General features: G+C 39.3%; 1 protein-coding gene across 7 annotated transcripts in view; it reads left to right on the top strand.

Annotated features, from left to right (window-relative positions):
• Positions 1 to 14,800, top strand: part of MAP9 (microtubule associated protein 9) — a 31,211-nt gene extending 16,411 nt beyond the window's left edge. For 4 of the 7 annotated variants that reach the window (XM_074951038.1, XM_074951037.1, XM_074951033.1 and 1 more), the window contains 7 exons: positions 1,113 to 1,278; positions 2,726 to 2,815; positions 4,098 to 4,265; positions 4,738 to 4,883; positions 5,425 to 5,557; positions 5,867 to 5,941; positions 10,075 to 14,800. In XM_074951038.1, the coding sequence (XP_074807139.1) occupies positions 1,113 to 1,278; positions 2,726 to 2,815; positions 4,098 to 4,265; positions 4,738 to 4,883; positions 5,425 to 5,557; positions 5,867 to 5,941; positions 10,075 to 10,197 (901 nt within the window). In that variant the 3' untranslated portion in view covers positions 10,198 to 14,800. The remainder of the gene's footprint in view (positions 1 to 1,112; positions 1,279 to 2,725; positions 2,816 to 4,097; positions 4,266 to 4,737; positions 4,884 to 5,424; positions 5,558 to 5,866; positions 5,942 to 10,074) is intronic. The other 3 variants (XM_074951034.1, XM_074951035.1, XM_074951036.1) reach the window with 3 other exon arrangements.
• Positions 14,801 to 16,334: the final 1,534 nt, after the last annotated feature.

Genomic DNA, 16,334 nt, shown 5'->3' with positions numbered 1-16,334 from the left:
TACCCAGTCCCTCTCATCGAGACTTCTGCACCCCTGCACTCAGAACACCCCTGATGAGCCCCACTCCCCCTGCACCTGAACCACCCCGATGAGTCACCTGTATCCCCATCCCACTGAGCCCCGACCAGCTGCACCTGGATCCCCACCCCACTGAGCCCCACTTCCCCAGCATGTAAACTCCCCACTGAGCCCCCCACACCCAGACCCCTCCCCTCCCCCCGCTGAGCCCCAACCACTTCACCTGCACACCTGTGCAGACTCCCATTACCATTGCACCCAGAACACCCCAAACAAGCCCCTGTGCATCCAGATTCCCCCCCCACCCCCGATCCCCCACTGAGCCACCCACACCCAGATTGCCCCACACAGAACCCTCTCAACCCACACCTGGATCCCCCACACTAAACCCCTCCACACTTGGATCCTGCCTTGCTGAGCCTGCCTGCCCACACCTGGTGCACCTGGCATAGAGGAACAGAGTGCTGGGGTGTTTCTGGGGCAGGTCTGGTCCTTGCGCTCTGTCAGGGTTGGGTGCAGCCTCTCCACCGAGTCCATGTTCCAGTGGGGAGCTGCACAGTGATCTCCCACCTCTGTGCAGCCAGTGGCCTGTGCTCCCCAAAGCCACGCTGGAGCCTCCACATTTATTTGATAAATAAAATTTGCAGAATTTTAAAATATTGTGTGCAGAATTTGTAATTTTTGGTGCAGAATGCCCTCAGGAATAACAGTTTGTACCTGTCTCAACATGTTCTTGTTAGGTTAAAGAATATAGGGCTTTTAATACTTTTGAACTGAAATTATTGTGTTTGTGGAGTTCACATTCTCTATTGGGTTGACTAGCAGAATTTTTGTAGGCCCTGCAGGTTCTTTTAGTAGTGGTAAAAACAGAAATGGACAATGCAGGCTGTCTCCTCCTCTTTCTCTTTCCCTCTCTTCCCCTCTCCCCTTTCCTCCCCCCCCCCCGCCAAAAAAAAAAAAAAAGATATAAGCTTGTGAAAACAGGATTATAAGCAATATCTGGATGTAACTGCAATGAGAAGGCACTCTACCTGGCATCCACTATAAGAAACTCAAAGCTTATTTTGATATATTTATGAATTGATGCTTCACAGGTCTCTGTCTTCTACATACTTGAAGAAAGCTGGGAAAACCATCCCTCCATCTACAACTACATCTTCTCAATACTTGGGAACATTAAAGGTCTTAGACAATAAACACTTGCAAAAATATAGTGCTGAGCTTGACAAAGCAGATAGTTTACGAGCAGCTGTTTATCAGGTAAATTTTGGCATATCCAAAGCCTGCATGAAAAGATCCTGCTAATAAGAATAAAAGCCTGTTAATTATACTCAATGTCTGTATGCACCTTTCTTAAATCGAGACCTTTTTTTTATTTTTAAAAATTATGCTTCACTACAAAGCATATGAGCCAAGAAGGGTAGATTCAGATGAGAAAGAAACATACTTATCTATGTTTTACTGTTGTGGCAAAATGTTTTCAAACACAATAGATTATCTCCGTTATTGTATTTGTTGTTTTTTATTTTTAATGTGTATCCTATAGTTTCTTTTCTCTGTATTTTCTGTTCCAAAGCTACGTTTCATGGGAAAGGTAAAAAGAACTTGATGTCAGATCTTAGATTATGCTGCTTTAGGGAAAAATTTATCTGAATTCTGCCCTCTGTAGTAAAAATTAGCATAAATCTCTACTGTGGTCATATCTGTTTATTGATCGTAAATTGTTTCCGCATAAGGAAAATCATATTCACTTAACAGTTTAATGGTTCTAAATATCATGCTGTCTCAAGTATGTGTGCATTGACTCATAGCCACTTTCTAAAGTCAAGTAGTCTTCATTAAGATATTTTAGCTTCTCAGTACAACATACTAAACACATGAACAAATGTACAAAATTTGACCCTGATCCTGAAAACACTCCTAAAACTTTGTGGGTGTGTATTGCCTTTGAAGTCAATGGGTTGAGGACTTTTCACTGTAGATATTTCTGAATTAAACATATAATAGGTTAGAGGTTTTTTACTAAATTTTGTGGTCCTATAGATCCTAAATGGATAAAATGTATTCTGTACTTTTAAAACAAAAATTATCCAGGGGAAACTTAAAATAGTGGTTGTAAATATTTTGTATTAAAAGGTTTAATAGCTGCAGCTCATTCTTGTACATGTGTACATGGGGATGCTTCCTTCGCTCCCCAACAACTATTTTTCTGAGGCCCTATTGAAGATTTTGAGAAGTAGTATTATGTCATTTGTATCGCTCTGCTCTCCCTGCCCTCAACCCCCCAGGATTGTAACACTGGAGGTAAACCCACCATGATGCTCCTTCTTCTTTCCTGCCCTTCCATGCTCACATTCTCTTTCTTTTATTTCCATACTGAAATCTTTTTGTTAAAATAAAGTTTTTAATTTCTTAGGTTTTATTCTTAAAAGTTGAAACTTTTGATCAGAATATTTTTTGTGCTGCAGATCCTCAGAATGTGGTTTAAATGACACCTCACTCATCCAGATGGGCTTATTGCTATAGAAGTAGTTTGCATACATAAGATGATGATGATGATGGTTATATATGAAAACAGAAATACTGTCAGTATTGCCTGTGGTCATTACATCAGATGTTGCTTTATCAATAATACTCAGTTACTTTGGTACAAGATCTAGTTACTCCTTAAAACTCTTCAGCTACAGCTTTTTCCTTGATCTTCTAGGATTGGTTGGAAAAGAAAAGAGTCTTTCTACTAGAACTGCAGAGAATTAAAAGGAACAAAGCAGAACATTTAAAGAATGCAAATGAAAAGGTTTGTTTAAATTAAAATATTTGATTAAATGGGAGCTAGCCAACTGCCACTCTATAGAGTAATGTCATTACAATATTTGTTGTGGTGTATTTAAAAAAGGAAAGAAACACAGAAATGAAATAGTGAAAACTGTTGTTATCCCCTTCATTGGGGCTACTTTGCAACCACTCTGCCATCAACAAGCATCTCTAAATCCATCATAGAGAGCCACAAGAAGATGGCTCCAGTTTATGTGGAATGGAGCTGATGTAATAGCTCTTATATGTCCTAATCCTTGTGGCTGCCACAGGGAATATGGCTAGGGAAAAGAGGAGTGTAGCTGGTGCTTCCCTGCACCCTTAGAATCCTTGGATGCCATATAAATTAAAGCTACCTTTGCAGCTCCCTTCTTGTTTCACTTTGTGCGTCTTGACTACAGCCAGCAGTCTGGGTCCATCTTTGTATTTTTATTATGATGATTATGGGATAGTCTGTATTTCAGCAATGAAATTTAAAGAAGTCATGTATCTGAAGATTTTCATGCTCTTATCTTGGCTCTTCTATATTCAGCTGTACATAATCATAGAATATCAGGGTTGGAAGGGACCTCAGGAAGTCATCTAGTCCAACCCCCTGCTCAAAGTAGGACCAATCCCCAACTAAATCATCCAGCCAGGGCTTTGTCAAGCCTGACCTTGAAAACCTCTAAGGAAGGAGATTCCACCACCTCCCTAGGTAACCCATTCCAGTGCTTCACCACCCTCCTTGTGAAAAAGTTTTTCCTAACATCCAACCTAACCCCCCCTGCAACTTGAGACTATTACTCCTTGTTCTGTCATCTGGTACCACTGAGAACAGTCTAGATCCATCCTCTTTGGAACCTCCCTTCAGGTAGTTGAAAGCAACTATCAAATCCCCCCTCATTCTTTTCTTCTGCAATCCCAGTTCCTCAGTCTCTCCTCATAAGTAATCTACATTTAAAGCAACATGTACGCAATTATATTATATTCATCTTTCTTCATAAATTCTCTTAATTTTTCCTATTTAAGAACTGTTTTTTATACGCAGTCTTCAGAAGTGAGTCATAGTAGTTTCTATATCTCCCAATCTTGTAGAAAACAGCCTCATACTGTAGGTCAAAAAAGTTGGTCATGCTCAAGCAGTAGTTCAAATCACAACTGAATCATTGATTTTAGAATGTTTTCTACAAGTCAATTTTCTTTCATTTTTTTCTTTGGCTAATGCTACATTTGAGAGTTTAGAAAATGCAGTGTTTTCTGAAGTATAAACTTTTCTTATGTAGAAAGAAGCTGCTAAGAAAGAAGAAGCAATTGCGTCTTTTGAAGCCTGGAAGGCAATGAAAGAAAGAGAAGCAAAAAAGAAACTAGCTGAAAAAAAGAAGCTTGAGGAGTTGAAGAAACGGAGAGCAGCAGAACAGAATGAAGAGAAAAAAGAAGCAGCTCAAAAGGCAGTGAGAAATCTATACCTGACAGACACTTAACTCAAGAGAGTCCTTAGTAAAAATGTAGTTGTTAACAACAAAAGAGGGACCCAAACCATATCCCTAGAGCTGGATACCCCGATCTTTGGGAGAATTCATGTCTAGATTGTCATCTTTATAGCAGGGACTAATCTCTCATCCTATGCACATACACACATTTTTTCTATTGACATTTAGGGTTTTTTTAATGTGAAATACTTTGTTCCATATACGTAAAGTAGTTAATCAACAGAGTAACGTGTTGGCAGCAGAGAGGCTTTTCTAATGAGCTGGGAGTAGTAAATTCTTGCTCCTTGTAGCAGTATCCTTTGCTAAGCTACAACCCTGTGAATGCGCAATCCAAAGGGGGATGGGTAGGAAAGAAAAAATATCTATAATGTAATGGAAGTTTTGGAACAAAGATGTTATGCAACTTTGCTAATGGACTTGAGGTCTTCTTTAGGCATTTGAAAAATGGAAAGAAAAGAAAGCAGAGTATTTAAGAGAGCAAAGTAGAAAGGAAAAACGAGCTGAAAGAATCAAGAAGATGAAAGAAGAGGAAGTTATTGCAGAAAAGAAACGAGACAGCATGTCTGCCGTTGATAAATGGTACTGCTACAGAGGATTTAGTTGCATAACTGTGTACGGGCCAGCACCTTTGTCTTATCATTTTGCAGGGAATATTTGGCCTGAGGGCCTGAACCTGCAAGGGGCTGAGGATCCTCAGTTCTCACGGAAATCAGTGGGAGGGAAGGGTGCTTAGCACCTCACAGGGTCAGGCCTGTTGTTCCCAAATGTGAATGTGGTAGCCTTATTTTCGTTCCCATTTGTCCACCTTATAAAACTTGCCATACAGCTTCTAGTCAATCTGTTGAATTGAAAGTCCCTTCTCAAGAAAGGCCAATGATTTGAAAATGCTGCAAATCAAAAGTGAGGTACATTGGGTAGCATGGAACCTTGTACTACCAATCCCATGCTTAATTAGTAACCCAGGATTAAAAAAGCAAGCACTACAACTACATGTTATCAAATTTGTCAGTAGACATAAATGTCAGTTCCTGGCAGAGTCCATGATGTTTGGTTAACCAGTCACATTTGCAGCATTTTTTTAATTCAGTGAATAGTATGTTATATTTCTCTCCATATTTAGGAATGAGAAAAAGGAAGAATTTGTAAAACAAAAGAAGACAGAAAAAATCCAAGAGAAAAGACGGCAAGAAATAGAACAATTTGAGAGGGGAGAAAAAGATAAAAGGGCTATGGAGGAATATGAAAGATGGCTGGTAAACATATTTGTTCACACTTTACTACATTTATCCTTGTGTTTTTTAACAAATAATGCATGTGAATAACTTTTGAATTATAATCTTCAATGCTTTTCATCATGTTATGAAAATGGCCAGGTGATGGCAGTAGTATATACCTTTTCATACAGTTCCTCTGAGGGTTATTTTAGCAAATCACTTAAAAGTGCAGTGTATACAGCATCTGGCATACATGCGATATATTCTCCCTATCTGTATGCCATTGAGTTCTTTGCATTTTACAGTCAGTGAAAGTACAGTCTTTTCTCTTCTCCCATTCAATGTCAGGAAGAGCCACCTCTGAAGGGCCAACTCAGCACAGCACAGAACCAGCAAAGGCTAGAAGCAGCACCAGCTGCAAAAGTGAGTGCATTTAGATTCAAGGAAACAGTTTTAAATATGGGGAGTTGTATAAATCAAAATAAATAAGAACGGTTACATTGAGGATTGAGATTACCTCCATTTGATAGGAAGGGGTGACCTCTGATGTGCTATTGTGGGAAGAAGTCATTAGGAGCCTTTCCAGTCCCACAAAAACCAATAAGTCAAGATTTCTTTACCACTGCTCAGGGGAACCCTAGGAGACAGACAGCTAATGCACAGGAACATATACTGTGCTCTCAAAGGGTATGATTTTAGGAGAATGTCTAGCTTCTTTTGCCCCATCCCTACCAGCACTTGTCGTGATGCTGTCGGCAGCACGCTGAGGCATCAATCCTGTAAACAGTCCCACTAAAGCGAAGCACCTACTTACATGCTTAAAGCTGGGTATGTGCAAAAGTGTTTGTAGGATCAGGGCCTAACTGGCATGCTTGTTGCTGCTCTTCTGAACAGGAGCAGATTGTACCCCACATCACATCTCCTCTGTCCATTTTCTAAAATCTAGCCCTTGGCTGTGGCTCAAGTCTCTGTATTTTGGAGGTCACATCAGCCAATGTTTCTGTTCATCCTTGCTCTGCTGGCCAGAGCAGTATTTAGGCTTATATAAAAACAATGAGAATGTAAAACTCACTTTTTATAAATTTAGGGAAAGAACACTTGTGTGACTGAAGCTGTCAATTTATTATCTAGGTAACTAGGAGGATTTTTGTATGTACCCAGATTATTGGTGTCAGTAGTTCTAAGAAGATAAATAAGTAAAAGTGTTCTATTAAAAGACAAGTAACTTAATGAAAATCTGTTAATTCTTCCCCTAGCAATCAGTAGGAAAAACTAGTTCTGAGAATTAATTAAATCTTTCAGCTCATGGAGCAAATGGCAGCCTTTATGGATAGCAAAAATAAGAATTTAAAAATCCTCCCTAAATACTTCTAAAACATAAAAATACAATAGAACAGGGAATTCTGTTGTTACTGAAGTGTCATACTGTGGCATAGAGTTCACTGATTATCTCAAGGGATGCTTATCTGAAGGGAAGGGCATGGACAGGACTTTTTCCATCTTGAAATTTAAAACCCTAGAAATGGAGACAGAGTTTTTGTTATTAACACTTCCAAAACTCTTAACATGAAAAAGATAACTTTAAGTTTCCCCTACAGTTAGGGGAAATTCCACTTTTGTGATATTATTTACCTCTTAGCTACTCAATTTAATAGCAATATTGGTTCAATTTCCATTTTGTGATACCATGGAGTCATATAAATACCTAAAATAGATGAACAGATGCATGTAGGCACATTATAATGTTTGCCAGCATATATACTGACACCACACCTGGTTCTAGCTGGTGAGCAGTGAGATTTCAAGTAAGCACTCTTTCAAAACTACAGATCTTGGAGATTTGTATAGTATAGCAAGTTTATGTACCCTCTAAGAAGCTTGGCCCTTATTCTGAGGCTTAGCACTGCTCAACACCCAGTTTTTAACAGTATTCATCTCATGATGCACCTTGTACACTCTAGAAGTTGTGGTAAGTTGAATTAGATGGGTTTTACAGATTTGTTATTTTTCTATGTTGGAAATAACTCGGATGATTTTACAGATACATGTTGTTAAGGCTTATTTTGAAAGATTTTATATATTGGAAATCTAGCTCAGTAGTGGTGTAGTAGTGCTCAGCAGTGCTGAAACATGGGCTTTACTACTGTTCCTTTTATCTTTCTTCCTAATGCTTCATTAACTGCATAAAACATATGTTGCAGCCACACTGCCATGGGCTATGGTCTTATCAGATGTTGTAAATGAAGAAAAGTTGTACTGACTCATTAGGTCTGTTGAAGCAAGTGTGCAAAACAGCAGTGTGAGTGTTGAGCCTCAGGCAGCAGCTCAGGTTCTCAAGTCCAGTCAGCCCTCTGTGCCTGAGCTTGGGTGGCTAGGGCAAGTCTACTCTGGACACACGGTATCCCTACTGCTATTTTTAGCATGCTAACTCGAGCCCTGCTAGCGCGCACGTCTGTCTGCCAGGCTGGGAAGCTCACTCGCAGCTGCAGTGTAAACATACCCCAACACAGGGTCTCTGAAACAAACATTATTTAATGTATGACAGACTGCTGTTGCTATTTTGTTTCTTACTGTATCTCTTTCATAATTCTGATTATGCTTCCCTCAACACCTGTGTGCACACAACCTTCTTATATATTATTAGGGGAGGAGGAAGGTTTTTGGTAAATTTATTTCTCATGGGGTTGTGAGTAGTGGTGAGGACTAATTGTACAAAAGGCTGTGTTGAAGGGGTGGGAGAGATAATAGCAGAAGGGCTCTGTTGGCAGGACTTGCTTATCAAATGTTATCTTTAAAAACCAGCAAAACCAAAACAAGAACACTCAAACTATTAAAAAAAAAAAAAAAACCCTTCATTAATGCAAATTAAGGTTAGGAACTGAAATCTCAAGAAATCAAGAAATTCTTAATTAAGCTGCCCAGACCAGCTTTAATGCTTATCTTGGAGTATATGCTGTGAAATTAGGTTTTTCGTTAAACAAGCATACTATGCAGCATGTAGTCAGTAATACAGTGTTACATATAGCAAGGTGCAATTCCTTAGTAAGATGTTATTTGTTAAGTACGGGCTACCAGTGATACGATAAATGCTATTTTTTTAATCATTACATATCAAATACCAGTCCTAAAATTTATTTCTGTACTCAATACAGATTCCAGAGTGACTGCAATTAAGTTAATTCTGAAATACATCCGCAGTATGTGTGAATTTATTCCAAATAGTGTGCACTAATCATATATTTATTCCTTTTTAGAGTATGTATCCATCCTAAACTCATATGCAGCTCAGTATTTCAACAATATATAAAATTTTGCCTTGACAGTACAAACTCTTTCCTCCGCAAACCACTACAGTGTTCCCTTAGAAAATCCTAAAGAAGTAACTTGCAGCTTGACTGAAGGTCAAAAAGCTCAGGCTTTGTCAGTCAAATGAAGGTTTGTGATGGAGTGGGGAGAAGAGAGCAATGGCAGCTTGTAGAGGCAAAAGTTAAGTCAACTAGTCTGGAACCTCAAAGCTTATATTATCATTTGGGCCCAAGATATTCCTCGCATCTCTCCATTGATTTCGGTGGAACAATTAGATGTGAATTTGGCCAAACCAGACTGCCTATCCCTAATTCAAAAAGCATTTTAGAAGGAGTCAGAGTTTGGGAATTCATTGACTGCCCATTTTGAAATTTCTGTTGAAAACCAAGGTTCTCTACAGAATGAATTATAAATATTTTACAACGGAACAAACTAAAAATTTCACGTAACGTGAAAATATTTTGCAAACATTCTGCTCAATATCATTGTTCTAATTTCCCAATGGTATGTCTAAAACTATAAAAAAGTCATTCGAACCTTATGACACTGTTAGCATGACATTAAAACGACAGAGATTTGTTATAGCTAAACTGTTAAAAAGCTGTTTTATTACAGCATAGTGCCGGAATAATTTAGAAAGCACTGAAAGGTATAGACATCAAATGCCATCCTTTTTTATTGAAAACAATATTTAATATTGGAGTTCAAGGGTCGTATATTTGAGGCATTAGGAAATGAATAGGCAATTGAAGATAAATACAGAAATTAGCTTGCTATGCCTTGTATGTCATGCCCGTGTTTGGGTAGTGCACAGCATAGCTCAGCTCCAAGCATCCACCCGAACCTTGGAGAAATATGTCTGTAGCATGGATGTTGCACTGCTCATGCTGTGTAGCTGTATTTCTATAAGGGATGCTAGGATGAGCTTCCAAGCACAACTCCCCATTGCACATTAACATTACCTCTATATCTTCTCTATAATACGATGCCAGGCTTGTCACTCAGACTTTGTGTCACTATGAAGTGTAGATGGTCTGAGTCAGGGTGAAGAGAGCACTTTTTGTTTAAAATATCTCCAGGTTCAATCATCGCTGGGATTTGTCTTCAGTTTCGATCAAGTTCTCAGCCATTTTCATCTTTTTTTACATTTTATGAATTGCACCAATGAAACATCATGGACTTTCAACTAATATCTTTTGTAAAATAGTAATTATTTAATTTTCCTCTGACACAACCTCCTCTAATTTCAGGAAACGAAAGAGAGGAGAGACCAGATTGAGAAAAAACAAAAGAAGCTCCAGGTTATCCTTGAGGATGAAACCCCTCCTCCATGGAGCCCGCCTGGCAAAGCTGTTTCCTCAAGGAACTACTGAGATGTCCATTACCCTTTGTGAGGAAAGTTCATGTCCAAAGTTCTGACACTGTCTAATCATCAATATTTCACAACAACTGACTTTAAAGTGAATTGATACTGGCTCTTGCATCCTTTCTTTTTTAGGGTGATTATTTTTAGACTCCTCAGTTGGAACAACTGGGTGTATGTGCTAAATAGCTCAATTGTTCTTTTCCATTACATTTCACCAAAAGATTAACTTGTGTGAATTTTTTTTTTTTTTTGCAATTAATTTCTTGGTTAAACTTTGTGTCATTTGGCCCCTTTTGGTGAAAATTCATGTTCGGGACACGCAGGGCCGGACTCTAACACACCCTTCCTCATACGAGTAGCGCTTTACCCCACAAATGGTGCCATTGAAGTCCGTGGGCCTGCCTGTGGATTCAGCCTGAGTAAGGATGTCAGAATCTGGCCCAAAATGAGTGGTCAAGCAAGTGCTAGATATGTTCCCATACAAAGTGCAGGGTGAAGAAGTAGAAAATATTTGAAACCATCATTCAAGCATAGCTTCAGAGCTACATTATTTATAAACCGGTAAACAATCCCTGAAGATTGGCAGGGGGAATAAATACATTAAGCAAAAGGAAGTAAAAAAAACAGTCCTGAGGCTTTTACTGTATGATGAGACTTGCAGTGTGCAGTTGTGCAGAATGTAAGGATAACTTAGGTTTCGCAACAGCACAAATATCTTACGCTTTTTCAGTTCGAGTTTAAAGGACTAATAATGCTAGCTCCAGAAAAGGATCATTCAGAATTGTCCGGAATGTATTTAACCGAAGTAAATTTTGTCCGTGTTGAATCAATGGTGCTAGGTTTATTCTGTGAAGAGGGCCAAAGTATATTTTTATGATCCATGGGCCTAGCCTATAATAATAGGGCTATGTGCAGCGGGGAAAGTAACTTAAAGGACTTACTGGTACTCCGAAGTCCTGAGCGTGTGGCCTCGACTAGAAGAGGTGGGGCCTTTAAATACCGCTGGGGTAGCGGCGGCAGGGCTCTGGTGGTGCTTTAAAGAGCCCAGGGCTCCGGCCACTGCGGGGAGCCCCAGGTCCTTTAAAGCACCAGCCTGGGGAAGCTGGTCCGGTCCGGCACGGCCTACTGGTTCTTGCTGGTACGCCGGACCGGACTGGCTTACTTTCGCCTCTGGTTATATGCTACCTTGAGCCGCAGTAGAGCTCCTACTGATGTGCAAAGATTGATGCTAAGATATGAGCCTTTTGTACTAATGAAACTTTTAAAGGCCAAATTCCATTCTCAGATACACTCAAGTATGTGCACAGTAATTTCATTAACTGTCAGTATAACTGGAATTATTCCAGAGAATATGAGAACAGAATTTGTGACCTCATAGCTGTTTTAGACTGTCAGCAGACTCAGACTGACAACTTAGTAATGGTAATACCCCCTCCTGCACTCCAGCCCTGAGCCCTCTCCCAGAGCCGGCCCTCAATACCCCCTCCTGCACCCCAAGAAATATTACCAATAACGGTAATATTACCCTATCAACCAACAAAGAACTCAGAGTGTTCAACCGTCTGTGTCGGGTATTTGTTCAACCATCTGTGTCGGGTTGATATGGCTCTCACATTGAAGGTTTTTTGCCAAAGGCCTCCACTTCAAAAATAGTGAAGAGCAGTGGCCTAAATAATATGGTCATGTTGTGATTTGGACTATGTGGAGCACACAGGAGTAAGTGGACAATATTACATCCACTACTCCCCGTACTGCAACAAGTGGGTAGGGAGGTAAGGGAACACTCTGGCTAGCACAGCTGAGCTGTTGTTGGGGCATTATCATCCTACGCTGGTATAGAGTAGCAGGAAATTACTGCCTCTCATCCCAGAGTAAGGAGGCAACTGTACTTTTGGAGGGATGTCCCTGAGGTACAGTGCCTCTTTGTCTACTTCTTGATGGTGCATCTTATGCTCTCATCACTTGCTCAAGACTGTACCTAAAGGTATAATCTAGTCTGTATGAGCAGAGTTTCAACGAGAAAAGAGTTCTAATGCCTTTTGCTTGATTAGTCTTGACTAATTTGTAAACCCTTCAAAATTAAGGAGCTGATATCTGTTAAAATTGCTGTCTTCTATGTAAAATGTTTTAAAGAGATGATCAAAGATTTTAAAGAGCTTTAAATAGAAGTGTTCTTTCATGTTAGTCTTGGAGAGATTATGGTGCAGCAGTAATAGTGAAGGTTGCACTGCAGAGTTCAATTTAAAACAGGTTGACATTAAACCTTTATTTTGTAAAAATCTTATTGAAATAGCAAAAATCAATACATAAAATATAAGCTTTGAGCACTGTTTTAATTTTTCATGGTGGTTTGATGGAAATGAATTGATAAGGAAAGATTTAAGAGTTTAAAATTCTTCCCTCTTGGTGATTTTCCCCTCCCTGCTGAATTGTCTCTCTTTTTTTTGTACCCCTTTTACAAGAAATCTGAAATACTCTGGGCCATGCCCTTTGGCTACATTGTTGCTCCTCATGGGCTGACTCCAGAATACATACATAATACATAGGCTGTATTTGAGAGAGAGACACACACACATATACTGTTGATAATGCACTTTAGCACTCCATAAATTTTTTTTTCTTCCATCCTCCACAGATACCAAAAAGTAATGCATACCCCAGCTTCATTAGACTTTCACTCTAATACAAAATCTTAACAGTGACCTCGGCAGTGTTAAGGCAGAATAACTTTATAAATGTGTGGAATATGTAATGATCAGATGTGCTGATCTGTTTCTGTAAAAGCATAGGAGGATGCTGTTAAGAGTTTATATTAGAAGGGGTGTATGTCTTGCTTTTGGGTATCTGCTGGAGATGGAAGTAAAAGCCTCATGGAATATTGGAGTGCATTGTCAATAGCTTTGGAGGTAATATGAAGGTGGAAAGGACTATCTTGTTAACTTTTTATTTCCTTGCTCATGTTTTGGTTGGATGGAGTGTGTCCTGTTACATCCTTAATTGTCACTAAATATAGTTTTGTTTGCTAATTTTTATTTTGGAGGACAGTTTTAAAATACAGACACTACGGAAAGGAAGGATAGGTATCTCTCGTATTAGATTGTACACTGTGTCTATTTTTCCCTTCCTCTACATATTTTGTGTGTGTTATAATTTTCTAAATGTATTAAAAGATTATGTTTTGCAGTCCATAGGTTCAAAATCCATGTGTGGTTTCCTCCCCTCTGGGAATTTGGCCAATAAATCTCTGGCTACCGTTAGTTGTGATTACATATGGAAATATGGGGAGATGTTTAACAGTAATACCCATTTTTTATTTTATTTTTTTTAACTGAATAATTAGGGAAGTAAAACACGGAGAAGTTTATATGCTGTCCGGGAGAATATACTGAGGTGAATTTTATGTATGTATAATGACCTATTGATTCCCTCAAGAACAAGATTTGCTGATCTTGGGAATAAACTTCACAGTGAGCAACATTTAGGAAAATGAAAGATATATCAACCCTGCTCCCTGTATATGATCACATCAAGATCAGAAGAATTTGAAGTAAATAATGCAGACTAGCACATGACATTTGGGATGCTGTCTTATCTAAATAGTTTTGTAGAGTTCAGAAGCATGCTGGGCATTTAACAAAGTAAGAAAGACAGCTCCCTGCCCCATATATCTTAATTTTTTTTATTATAGACATGACAGTACAACTGCTTTGGATACTGTCAGACCTCTATTGAGCATGCTCACAATCTAACATGGTCTCATTCCTGTTTATTGAGCATGCTCACTACTAAACATTACCTCATTCGTAGCTACTGGACAAAGCTGCTCCAAACCATCCCAGGCTGGAGCTGTTTGACCTCTCTCTACCCTTATACTGCAGGTGCTCATTGCCAAGCATTTTCTCATTCTGCACATACTAACTTGTGTTGCTTTTCCTCAGAGCCATGATTACCTCATCTGACCTTACTTCCCATGCTCCAGATCACCATTACTTTGTGGCCATACCTTAGTAAGCACAAAAACAATGAGTGGGTCTGGTGGCACCTTAAAGACTAACAGATTTATTTGGGCATAAGCTTTTGTGGGTAAAAGCCCACTTCTTCAGATGCAACATTAAGTAACCTACATTCTACTGGGCATGCTCAGCCCAGAAATACTTTGTGGCCATACCTCATTCTACTTGCAGCACCAGTCATGTGACCTAAAGCATCCAGTGGTATGTGATCTGCAGCTTCTCAGTGGTGAAGTGACTCCTGCTTATTCAAGAAGGAAGCTAGGGATACAAAATGGAGATTAGGAATACAAAGTGGAATCTGGGGAATTTCTCCGGTGTCAGCTACAAAGAGCATACTTCTACCATTGATGAAAGAAGTATTATAGACATGCAAAGGCATCTATAGTGTGTCAAGTTCAGTGTTTCAAATATTATGGTGAACAGTTGTGAGACTTTTGTATAATTTATCTTCTAAGTGCTAAGTCAAATTACAGGTTGACACGTACTTGGCAAGAAAAATCTGATAAAAGCATAAATAAATGTACTTTAACTTGTATAAAATCTTCTCATTTTACCTTAATTAGGCAAATATTGTAAATATATTTATTGTTGTACATAGGGGAAAATATTTTGATATTAAATTTTATTTTGATATAGTGGAATCAGTGGTTTCATTTTAAATTAATTTATGAAATTTTACTAGAAACTTTCTATGTATTTAAATCACCTAATCAGTTTCAATGAACACAAACCATTCTTTCATGGATTGCTAATATTATAAATAGAACAGAGGGACAAATCCAGGCCTCAGATTTGGAGGCAGAACTCCCCTTTCATTCCATCCTTCATGCTAGGAGTCTAGGGTTGTTTGGCTCATTGACTCTACTTTCTGTTACTTCTGTTCCAATACAGAGAAACCGCTGGGGAACACCAGTGTTTCAAAGTTATGTACCTGACATATGAGCAGCATCTGACTTATATTTCCCCCCAGGTATATTATTCATCAGTCAAGCTTCTAAGTTGATGCATTAAAAGTAGAAATGAATGACCAAGTTAAACTATAAATGCTTTCCAAGCCACAGCAACCAAAGAACATCATGGTATGCTGGCTCTGTGTCCCTACCTGTGCAAAGGGAAGGACAGACGTTCCCCACCCCTTTTGCTCCAGAACTGGGGATCTGCTCAGCAAAGGAAAGTTTAAGTAAATCAACAAGTGCAATGTAGGATAGAGGAGTGCCTGGGACAATCTACTCTTTTGTTTAAGACCATAGATTCTAAACATGCATTTTTATCCAACACCCCCATTCTGGGTAAGAAAGATACTATACTGATACTTTTCCATCTTTCCCCTGAACTCTTCAAAGATTTCATCGCATTTGAGTCCAGAAACCCATCTACTCTGGCCTTCTGTATATTAAAGCCCATTAAATTTCAGTCTACCCGTTTTGAGCCCAGTAACTTGTGTTTGACTAAAGCACATTTGTTCCCTTCACTATTCTGCCAAGAAATCGCTCTAGCTACACTGGTGTGATGTGTTTTTCTAGACAAATCTATGATTAGCCTCAGCAAGTATGGCAGAGCAAACTGCAACTAGTACTAATAAAGCTGTGCCATCTTTGTAGGCTCACAAATGATATATAATCCATAAAATGTGATTTCCTGGGTCCACAATAATGTTTCAAATGCTGGTGAACAGAAGAGTGAGGGCTACTGGGGGGCATCCGTGTGTGCTCTTCTCAGTTGGGGAGGATCATATGAGTAGTTCAGGGGTTTCTTCTTATCTTTTTAATCAGGGCTTCAGCGGCTGGTGGCAGGATTGGCTTACCAAAGAGGCAAAACAGATGGTAGCAAAACCTTTATTAATTGCTGCTAGGATGAATGCGGGCTGTTAGGATGGACATCTGGTGGCTTGCTTAGGGGCAACAGAACCCCGAGAGCTACCTTCAGCTGGTGATGGAATGCTGCCTTGGGCCTTCCGTCAAATACTTTTGGTGCAGCAGCATCTCCACCTTTGAGGACTTAACAGTTTAAATACAATCTTATTTCTTCAAGGAGTGGAAGAAAGCGTTCATGAAAGTCTCCTAGAGCTAGAGCACGAGAGGTTGCCATAATGATGGATGTTAGCTAACAAGCACCGTTTACATAACACAAA

This window comes from Natator depressus, chromosome 4 (genome assembly GCF_965152275.1).
Source record: "Natator depressus isolate rNatDep1 chromosome 4, rNatDep2.hap1, whole genome shotgun sequence".
NCBI lineage: Eukaryota > Metazoa > Chordata > Testudines > Cheloniidae > Natator > Natator depressus.
The sequence above is the reverse complement of the archived record's forward strand: the minus strand, read 5'-3'. Positions and strand labels throughout refer to the sequence as shown.